The 10,988-nt window shown below is 48.8% G+C and overlaps 1 protein-coding gene and 1 pseudogene across 1 annotated transcript in view; both read right to left on the reverse strand.

Annotated features, from left to right (window-relative positions):
- The window catches only part of B4GALNT2 (beta-1,4-N-acetyl-galactosaminyltransferase 2), a 73,538-nt gene extending 67,854 nt beyond the window's left edge, over window positions 1-5,684 (reverse strand). Inside the window, exons 1-2 of the mRNA XM_045299316.1 lie at window positions 5,663-5,684; window positions 2,836-2,925 (exon numbers count right to left, since the gene is read on the reverse strand). Of these exons, the coding sequence (XP_045155251.1) occupies window positions 2,836-2,925; window positions 5,663-5,684 (112 nt within the window). The remainder of the gene's footprint in view (window positions 1-2,835; window positions 2,926-5,662) is intronic.
- A 461-nt stretch (window positions 5,685-6,145) lies between these two features.
- Window positions 6,146-10,988, reverse strand: part of LOC101663939 — a 45,597-nt pseudogene continuing 40,754 nt past the window's right edge.

The raw sequence follows: 10,988 nt of genomic DNA on the forward strand, positions 1-10,988 counted from the left end.
GGCCTTGAGTGGAGAGGAAATGTTTTGAGAATGATGAGGGCAATGAATGTACAAATGCGCTTTACACAATTGATGTATGTGTGGATTGTGATGAGAGTTGTATGAGCCCCTAATAAAATGATTTTTTTTTAAAGCAGAAAAATAAGGGAGAAAAAAACAAAGCTACAAAAGAAAACAAAAACAACAACAACAGAAAAGAAAAGTCTATAAATAGTTCTAGGTCAGTTTGTTGACCTTTAGGAGTGTTTTCCGGTCAAGCTTGATGGGGTGCCATGTCCTGGCCCCCACCAAAAATATCTATTTTTGGTATTCCCCAGGGACTTCATTGCTTTGCTCCACTTGCTGCTCTGTTGCACACCCTTAGCGTTTTGCCCTGTGTGGTGGGGTCAGATCAGGCACAATTCCCGCAGCACTGTGCCTCCAGTGTTGTCCCTTGTAGTGCTATGGGTCAGTGAGGGAAGTTGTGTCTTGTGGTCGGGCCCGGCCCTATGGTCCTCTCTGTGTATTTGGCTGCTCTGAGCAGGAATATCATCCTCGGGGCTTGGTGACTGTAACTCTTTACAGGAGTAACAAGACACATCTTCCTCCAGAAGAGCTGGCTTTGAGCTTCTGACCTTTCTATTAGCAGCCCAATGCAGAACAACTACACCACCAGGGCTCTTCTATCTTTTAAAGGTACCTCCCCAAATCCCTACCCTGATCTCCCCAGGGTTCCACATGACAGCCTCACATTAAAGTTGCTGCTCTTTAGCGGAGAGGGAGCCAAACTGAAAAAGTTATTGGAAAGAAGGGAGAGTCAGAGTTACAAGAGGCAGCAGGGTTGGGTCCTATGGTAGTTACATAATCTGGTGTCAATTTGAGGATTAAGAGTGTAGGGGTCAGTCTAGCCTGTCAATCAGGATACAGCCAATGAGGCCTCTGTGTGGGCATGGTATTCTCCTGAGGATTCTGCGAAGTCCTGTATTTTCCTACTTGGAGGTGGGAGTCTCTCTCTCTCTCTCCCTCTCTCTCTCTCTCTCTCTCCCCTCTCCCCCTCTCTTCCTGAGAGACTCTCAGCTGACAAGACACATGGAACTATGCTAGACCTATGGAGCTGGCAGAGAAGCCATGTGGAGACCCCTGCCAGCACTGAGATGCTTACACCGCCACTGGATCCACAAGACTTCCTACCCACTGGCCTGTGATCTTCCTGCACTCGGCGTCATTGCATGTGTTTCGTGAGTCAGAAGATGACTTTATTGATTAATATCGGATATGTGGGCTAATATCAGACTCGTGGACTTAATCTGGACTGGGCTGGGATGTTTTCTCATCATTCCATTGCTCTTGTATATACATCTCTTTCTCATACACATATGAGTGTCTCTCTGAATTTCCTGGACTGTGAACTTTATTGCAGAGGAAGTCCATCTCAGGTGCCCCCTTCACCCCTCCCGTTGCCCAACAGTTGGGGTTGTTGCTGCCCAAGCAAGCAGTGTGGTAAGCCTAAACGTAGGTCCAGCCTGACCTTCTAATGTAGGGCTAGCCATGTGACCCCAATGAATAAGTTAAAAAAATCAAAATGTACTCTTCATATTGGTGGTATAACATATTTTTAATAATAACATTTTTAAAATCTCTATCTTCAAGTGTTGCTATCATAAAAAAATGACAAGGAGGTGACTAACAAACAGACGTCTATTTTCCCTCCATTTGTTGTTATTGTGAATGCCATCTCAAAAGCTCACTGCCATCAAATCGGTTCTGATTCATAGCGACCCTATAGGACAAGGTAGAACAGCCTCTGTGGGTTTCCAAGACCATAAGCCTCATCTTTCTCCCACAGAGCGGCTGGTGGTTTTGAACTGCTCACCCGTACTTTTCTGTTAGCAGCCCAGTGCACAATCCTCTATGGCACCAGATATTAGAGAGTGTGCTTTGTGCCTCCAACCCTTGGTATTCCCTAGTCTCCATTTACCCAGTAGATCTGAAAGTGAACAATAGCGCCGTGATTCTTTGAAATGAAGAAACCAACTTGAATTACCTCAAGTCTGTCATCTGTGCGAATCACTTTGAGGAGCAGATTTGTTGCATCTTAAATTTTAAAATAGTGAAAATTTCCAGGTGTAATATTTTGTTTAGTAAGTATAGATTTTGACCCATACTCAGAATATTAATCTACGTTTGACTGTCTTTGCATTGTCATTTATTTTCAATCAGTGTTTTAAAACTAAAGACTGAGGCAAAAGCACAATGATTTGGTACGGACGAGGAGCAATGTGTTCAAAACCAGCTGCTGCACTGGGCTGGGCAGGCTTGGGTCCCAGCTGCTTGTGCCTAGGAACAGCAGGCTCAGTCCTGTGCAGCACCAATGCTGCAGCCCTCGTACATCAGGGGGGTCAGCTTGGGTGCACAGCAGCGCAGCAAGGAGAAGCAAGGTGAGGCAGATCTGAGCATTCAGGAGGAGGCTGGGTGGATCTGGGATTGCTAGAACATAAAGGTGGTGTAGGGACCACCAGTCAGAACCAGGATGCACTGCCGGATGAGCTCCACAGGCTGGTTCAGGAGGAGGGACTGGGGCATCCCCACTGGCAGCACCAGGATACATGGGATGGGGGTGAGGGTGGGCCAGGCTACTGTGTAGGCAGCTGTCCAGGTTCTGGGACAGCTCCTAGAAGCATCAGGAGGAGTTTGAACTTAGAGTTTAAGAGAATAGGAGGAGCGGTGTTGGGAAAACAGGGGCACCTCAGTGGAGAGGTGGGGGTCCTGGGAACTGCCCCTGGGCATCGGGAGAAGCAAGAGCAGCTGCGGTGGGCTTGGCTTATCCTTAGAGGCCTGGAGGGGAAGGGCACGTACAAGAAGCAAACCGATCGCTCCGGGAGTACAGGGCAGACAGGTCGCTGAAATACAGGGCAGACAGGTTGTTCAGGCTGTCCAGGAAACATCCTGGATTAAAAAGGATTCAGGAACCAGAGTTCCCAAAGGGCACAGGATCTAGCTTCAGGGGAGAGATGAGCGAAGAACAAAGGACTGGTAAAGCAAAAGAGCCTTGTGAAGCCAAACAACAGGCTGCTTCGTCCAGGACCTTCCTCCTGCTACCTCCAACTAGGCATCATGGCTATCACGGCTTCAGGAAGGCTGCAGAATTGTTTGCATAACACAAATTCATGCTTAACCACCTGGACTTTGGATCACGTCACTGAGGAGAGAGAGAGAGAGAGAGTGTGTGTGTGTGTGTGTGTGTGTGTGTGTGTGTGTGTGTTCTAAGTTCTGAATTCAGTCTCATTCTTTTTGGCCACCTGGTTTCCCTTTTTCCCAGGTCATAGTCTTGCCCCTCACTCTGATCAACTCCAAACCCAAGTGGAACCAGATCTTAGTCCCTGCTTTGTAGTTGGTGGTCACTAGAGGCGGTTTCCTTCAGCTGTTCTCAGAGGCCTGGAGACGGTCTATGAACACTGAATGTTGGCATTGTCCCTCTTTGCCACTCTTTTGGGGGCCTTCATATTGATTGCTTAAAAGTGGTTGGAGTTGTCTTTTCTTCCTCACTCCGTAATTAAGCAGCTAAAACTCGAGAGGTAGAGAACTGGAATTATGATCGTGATTGAACATAAATTACACAAGAAAATTAGGAGTGAGGTGCTGACTCATAGCCACGAGTTAGAATTGAAAATATTAATGCAATTATGAAGGCAGGTTTCAGTTCAGGTCAGCTGTCGGGCAGATTTGCCACGCAAGGCTATGGCACTAGTTCGTGATGGTTTAGAGAAACGTCAGCTTTCTAGCCACGTAACAGGTTAGGGACGAGAGACAAGGCTATACAGAATTAATCTGTGACAGGCTGGAATGGATAGGGCATACCCTTGAACTTAAGAGACTCAGACAAGAGGATGCCTCGTGTTTTCGTTTCTATGGGCCTTTTTGTGGTCCTGCAATGATGGGACTTGATACTACTGTGTGCACAAAGGGTTGAGGTGAAGAACTCCAATTCTTTGGTAGGAATTTATTTCGCCAAATTTCTGCTCTATGTGGCTTTAGGCGAAAGAGTGAGGGACTGGCTATGTTCTAGGCACACGAAGCCTGTCTACTTAGGTCTCTCCCTTTGCTGAGGCAGGACAGCAACGCTTCCCAAGTAATGGGAGAAGACTGAACTTACTACTGCAATGTTTGTGTGAACAGACACACAAGGATGATGCTGAGCTCGTAGACAGATTGAAGGAAGATAGCCCCCCTTCCTGAGCCCCAGTGGCATAGTGGTTATGTATTGTACTACGATCCACAAGTTCAGCAGTTTGAAGCCACCAGTCCCTCCACAGGAGAAAGACAGGGCTTTCTACTCGAATTAACAGTTGTCATCTCAGAAATTGACAGGGGGCAGTTCTACCCTGTCCTACATAGGGTCACTGTGAGTCAATATGCATTTGAAGGCAGCAAGTTGTTTTGTTTCGTGGTGAGCAACCCTTGCTAGTCACAGCTACTAGCCTAACCCTCACGGAGTGAAAGGTGGATCTGACTAATCGTTGCTGGGAAAATACCACTTCCACCTGAGAGTCTTCCCAGGTATACGTACAAATTCTACTTAACCACTATTCTTTTTTTCCCCCCTGTAAATCCATTCTCTCTGATCTGGTAAAACTGAGATGTCATTTGAGGTGACCATCACTTGTATTGGGAGCATATGAAGGTAGAAGGTATGTGTGTGTGTTAAGCTGGTTTTGGAACAGCCAATAAACAGAGCTTCCAACATGTACACAGCTGCAATGTCAAATCCTCAGAATTGACGCTGCTCCAGAAGGCCAACACAGCTGTTTGCCTAGGTCTATTACAGGGTCTGATACATAATAAGACCATCGATCATTCCTTGAGTCCAATATTTGGAATATAATATCTCAAATAATCATAAAACCTAATCACTAGCCTCCAATGAAGATGAACTCCAATGTGTTCCTTTCAGTATTGTTCTTGGAGGGTGTCTAAACTCGTGTCAATATTGATGCCAGGACTGCCAGCTTCCTGTTCCGCAGTCCTCAGAAGGATTACCAGCTGAAAGGAGGAAGCTGGAATGAAGGTCTTGGCTGGCAATGGAGGCAAGAACTGCCTTCCTTACGATTGTCATCGTCCTCTGTACAACCTGTGCCTCGTTTGAGTGCTCATAAAATGTCCTCTCACAGCATGTTTTTGCGTTTTCTTGAAATGATTTTTTACCAATGTTTAATCATTGCTCTAGAATTTGGAATACAAAGGGAAAGAGGGTGCGCTTTGGGCATTTAAAAAGCACAACATATGTTTCTGGCCTTTCTTCATAGCTGATAAAGCATTCAATTAGACCCACCAGCCCATTTGTCCCACGTTAACACCGGAGTCCACTCTCCCTTAAAACCGTACGTGGGAACCTGAAAACCAACTTTGCTGAGTCTCTGCTCTGGTCTATTTTCTTAAGGAAACAAAGCATAGAGCCGGCGATCCCCGAGGGGCCCAGCCGCGCCCAGCTGAGCACCACTCATTCCGGGGGCGCAAGAAAGAGGTGCTGGGGGGTGGCAGCCACCGGTTTCCAAGCCTTGAGCCTGGCAAGCTGAATCCCACGCCACGGGCGTCCACCCTGCATCATCCTGGCACGCAGAGCCCACTTCACGTTGAATTAGCCAGCGAACACACCTGTGTTCCTGGCGACGCAACCATCCGGAACCAGCAGGTGTTCCGGGCGCCATCCTCCCGGCCGCCCCCAGCCCCCCACGCAGGGACAGTGTGGATTTAATTTAGAAGTGACCTGCCTCCGCTCCCCCCAGCAGGTGTCTCGGCAGGCACCTGCCCTCTCTGGGGACCCGAAGATGCCGCCTCTTTCTGCTCACAGCACACTCACACGCGCCGCCATCCCGACCACAGCCCACCTGGAGAGGCCCGAGCACGTCCAGCCAGGCAGCGGCCCCGCCATGAGTCCAGCCCTGTCCCCCGTCCGTCCCGGAGCCAATTCTCCAGGGACGGGCCAGGTGGAGGAGGTCGGGCGCGCCTGTCCCGCCCTGGCCACTCCCCCCACCAGCCCACGCCCAGAGGCACTCCTGAAGGTGACCCTCAACACCACGGCCCCTGCTGACTAGGGATGCGACGCTATGGCACCATCTATCTGCACAGCATCCTGGGGGGTCGTTTCCCGGTCATTTAAGAGGTGAGTTCAGTGGTCGGTCCCACTTTTCAGGCAGGAAGCTGAAGGGCCCAGCTCGCCCGTGGCAGGGCTGGGAGGGACCCGGACCCTTGGGGGGGGGGGGGCCGGGGGGGACGCTTCCCTCGCCCCCCTCCCCCCCGGAGCCCCGCCACACGCCCCTGGCCGCCCGGGACCTCCCTTCCGCGGGGTAGGACTCCAGCCGGGACGTTGCAGCCTGTTCCCCTAACTTCCCGAAGGGACCGGTTTGGAGAGGCTGGCCCCGGGGGGGGGGGTGGGGGTGGCCAAAGCCGCAAAAGGAAACAGCGCTGGTGGCGATTTAGTTGTAACTTGCTGGAAATCTCCCACGCTACAGGCGATGGGGCCCGAAAAAGCAAATTAGAAACTGCACGTGGGAGCCCCACCCCACCCCACCCCACCTCTGGGGACGCCCGGGGCAAGCGTCGTTCCCGCCACACCCCAGAGGGGTCCCTTGCCCAGGTCTGGGTCCAGGAGCCGCTCCGTCACCTGGCCCAGACACCGAGTCTGGTCCAGCGTCCAGCCTGCAGACCGTCTTCCCGCCGCCCGCCGCCCTGCGCTGGGGGTGGTGGGGGCAGTGGGGGGCGGTAGGGGGGGCTGCCCGCCAGTCCGCTCAGTTCCCGACCCCCCACCTCTTCTCCGCAGGGGCTGCTCGCTCCCTGTCAAAGAGAAAAAGAGAAACCAAATCTCTCTACCTTCTCCTCTGCCCATCACCGCAGCCCCTTCCTGAACTGACTCCAATTGACCCTACACTCGACCCCTGCTACCCCGGGACCCACGGGGACGGTGTCGGGCGGAGGAGACGACGGACAGATCGGGGAACCTAACCGGGTTGCAGCTCTCTGGCTAGTGCCGGAGGGGTTCCCTATGGTATTAGCATTTGTAAGGCTTTTCCAGCGTTCCTGAGCCCTGCTGGCGCGTGAGGTCCTAAACAGCGTGCTGCGAACCCCGAGGAGGACGGTCCTGCCCACGAGCCCCTCGGCAAGAGAAAGTGGAGGCTACTGGCTCTGGTCAAGATTTCCAAACCAAACACCAAACTCCCTGCAATGGAGTCGATGCCAACTCCTAGCGACCGGTGGGTTTCTGCGACGTTACTGTTGATGAGCGTCGAAAGCCCAGTCTTTCTCCCGGGGAGCTGCCGCTGGTAGATTGACAGCCTCGGAAATCCTCTATATAGAGCGGTGAGTTGGAATCGACTCGGTGGCAGTGGGTTTGGCTTTGGGTTCGTTGGCTGGTTGGTTTCAAGCGTTGACCTAATAATCCAAAGTCACCGAACTCACCAGAGCATAACCACAGGGACTGTGGAAAAGATAGCTGATGTCTCTTCTAAATCCATGACAATTCGAGAATAGTGGCCAGGTGGGGTCCCTCCTCCTCCCTATAACCAAAATGAAACCCACTGCCATCGAGTTGATTCGGACTCATATTGGTCTTCCAAGACTGTACACCTTGGTGGGAGCAGACAGCCTGGTGGCCCACAGAGCAGGGGGTGGGTTTGAACCACTAAACTTGTGATTAGCAGCCCCATGCCTAGATCCCCAGGATTCCTGCTGGTGTCATTCTTATCTGTTCTCTGGGTCTCCCCCTGGCCCCTCCTCCAGCTTCATGCTATTGATTAATCATTCCCTCTCTCTCCTGCATCTTCAACATGTCCTTCTCTACTGGACCCCGGCAGACAACGCTCCAACATACTTCTTACTAAAACAAGGAAACTCCAAGTGTCGTCTTTGGCTACTGCTCTCTCTTCTCCCTTCTCCTCAAAGCTGCCTGTCCTCATTGCCAACATTCCCACCCAAGTCTCAAGCTTAACAATATGGATTATACTCTACTGGTCACAAAAATTACTTTTGCTAAGGTCACTGATACCCTTCATGTTGCTAAGTCTCATGCACACATTTCAACTTTCATCTTTCTCAACCGTCTCTCCCACAGTTCCAAAGTTAGATCATTTCTTGCGCTTCACTGCTAATAAACATACCACATAATAAACATACTAAGTATGTGTTCCCAATATCTATTTTTCCTTGTATCTGTGCCCATTGTTATGTGACTCTGCCAATAAAAGTATACCTTACCGATGGCATAGCGGTGACATCTGACTTCCTTTGACTTCACCAGGGGGGAAAAGAATCAACCTCAATGCCAGTCCAAAGCCGATTCCTACAAGGCAGAGGTCAGACATGCCCCCACCTCTTCCCTCCTTTACCCACTCTGACACCAACTATCCTCCCATGGCACTCTATTTCTCTGCCGGGTTCTATAATTCATGGCAATGGCCACACAGAACTCACAGACAATACAGTACTCCCTATTATGGAGTCTATTAGGGAAGTTAACAGGTTACAATTCAGGATTAGACATGCTCAGGATACCTGTAGAACTGCCGGCACAATGGTGGACTAAGCAGGCACGCTACACAGATCTCTATAACAAAGACACAAGAGACCAGGTGCAACAAATATGGATGCTAATCCTGGAATCCTAAGCGTTAGAGGGAAGGAGTGAGAAGTGAACTGAATTTCAACTAGAAAGAAACAGCTGAACAAAAGCATCCAAAGAGGAACCAGAGGGTGAAGCATCAGCAGGCTTGATGTAGCTCTGCCCAAATCAGCTCTTTTTCTCAGGACCAACACAAGCACTGACACTAGTGGCCAATGATTTGAAAGACAGGATATTCTCGTGTACCTCACACCTTCTTGGTAAGCAAAGCAGTGGCCAGCCTACAACCTCATTCATTCAGTGGCTGACCATACCCTGCCCTCACAGACTGTGCGCTGTCTAAGGACTGAGCTATGGCCTTGGGGATCAGATGTGGATGCAGGAGTTCTACTCCATCAGAACAGCAGATAGTGCAGTGCCAGACAAGCAGCCTGTCTGTCACCAGTCATCCTGGGTGGGCAATAATTCCTTCCCAAACCACCACCCTAGTCCCACTTGACCACTAGGCTGGAGCTCAGCTACCATTTGAGCTTGCATTAATGTCTTCTAGATCAGCTAACAGATACACCAGTAGGAAATACATCTAAGATAAATCTTCTATCCCCTCACCCTCTACCTGCTATCCCATGAGCTCCTTGGCTAGCAGACAGTGCTGATCCATATCAGATAGCTTAGCCCTCCCTCCACAATTTCCTCCTCTCTGGGTCCTGCCCCTGCCTCCGTTTTTTCCTTCCTTTATTTTCTTTTCCTCCCCTTGTTTTTCATCCTTTAGTTCCCTTCTTTTATTTTCCTTTTCTCCTTCTGTTTCTCTTTTCTTCTTCTCCCTTCTCTGCTTATTTCTGAGTTTTTTCCTTTATTGTTCTCTTTTCTGTTTCCCCCTCCCTAGTTTTGCTTATCGTACTTTCTCCTTTTTCCTTTCCCCTACCTTTCCCTTTTTTCCTTTCCTTTTTTCTTTTTAGTTATTAATATTATTTTTGCTGTTACTTGCCTGCTTTCCTCTGCTTGTTTATTTATTTATTCTTAATGATTTCATTTTTTTCTGCTGTTGTTTTTTGTTTTGTTTTTATATTCCAACTGACTAGAGACAGAAATGATACCCACCTGACCCAGCCACATCCAATCTCCTATAGCCACACCTACTGGGTGAGAGCTACTACCCACATCAGTGCCATCTTATTGTTGATAGATAATAGAAATCACCAAATAAGCATTCTTAGCTGTGCTATATGAACAGCAAACAGAGAACTGTGCATAGATTTTCATTGTCTATTACATTCTCCAGGAGCTAGTGAGTGACATGTCTCACCAACATAAAAAAATCCATTAAATACAATAACTCCATAACCTTGGGGTCAACAGACAATTTCAGTTCACACAAATAAATGAAACAAAGAGACTCAAATACCCAGAGGCTTCAGAACCAGAAGACCTTTCTCAAAAATCAAAGGCATTGGAAGTACCTGATAAGGAATTCAAAAGAATAGTATTTAGACTCCTCCAAAGGATTGAGAGAAAGATCAACAAAAGTAAGAAAAACAAAGAAAAAACTTTAAAAGAACTCAAGAAAGCACCACACAAACAAACCGACAAAATAAATGAAAAATTATAAACCATTCAAAAACAGCAAATAGAAATCCAGGTTAACACCAAGAGTTCAGAAATAGCCCACCAAGCCTTGAGGATGAGATTCCCACTCATAGCAGCCAATCCACAGAGAAGACCATATGGCCAGCCCCACTTTGAGACACGACAGCCCTCACTGACCCACAGCCCTATAGAGGACAATACTGGAGACACAGTGTGGGAATTCCGCCCACTCTGATCCCACCACACAGGGGCAAAACACTAAGGGCCTGAAGCAGAACAGCAAGGGGAACAGAGCAACCAAGTCCCCAGGGAATACCAAATATAGACTTTGGGGCCAGGGCTTGGCACCCCATCAGACTCCTAAAGGCCAACAAACAGTCCTTGAACTAACTACAGTATTTTCTTTGTTGTTGTTCTTGTTCTTTTGTCATTGGCTTTTTGTTGTGATTATTTTGTTTTCTTTTGTTGCTTGGTTTTGCTCTGCCTTGTTTTTGTGCATGTTATTATCTCCACATGCCTGTCTAAATAAGATAGGCTGGATGAACAATCTGGAAGATAAAACAATGGAACCAGTGGTTCCATGGGAGAGGGGGAAGTAGGGGGAAAGGAAGTGGTGTTAACAAACCGAGGGACAAGGGAACAACAAATGATCTAAATCAGTGATGAGGAAGGTGTAGGAGGTCTGGTAGGGTGTGATTAAGGGTAATGGAACAAGAGGAATTACTGAAACCCCAAATTACGGGCTGAGCATGATAGTGGGACAAGAGGAATGTCAAAGGAAATAGAGGAAAGAGCTAGGAGGCAAAGGGCA

The sequence above is a fragment of the Echinops telfairi genome, unplaced genomic scaffold (genome assembly GCF_000313985.2).
Source record: "Echinops telfairi isolate 266 unplaced genomic scaffold, ASM31398v2 ScPeMD7_7458;HRSCAF=8496, whole genome shotgun sequence".
Lineage (NCBI taxonomy): Eukaryota > Metazoa > Chordata > Mammalia > Afrosoricida > Tenrecidae > Echinops > Echinops telfairi.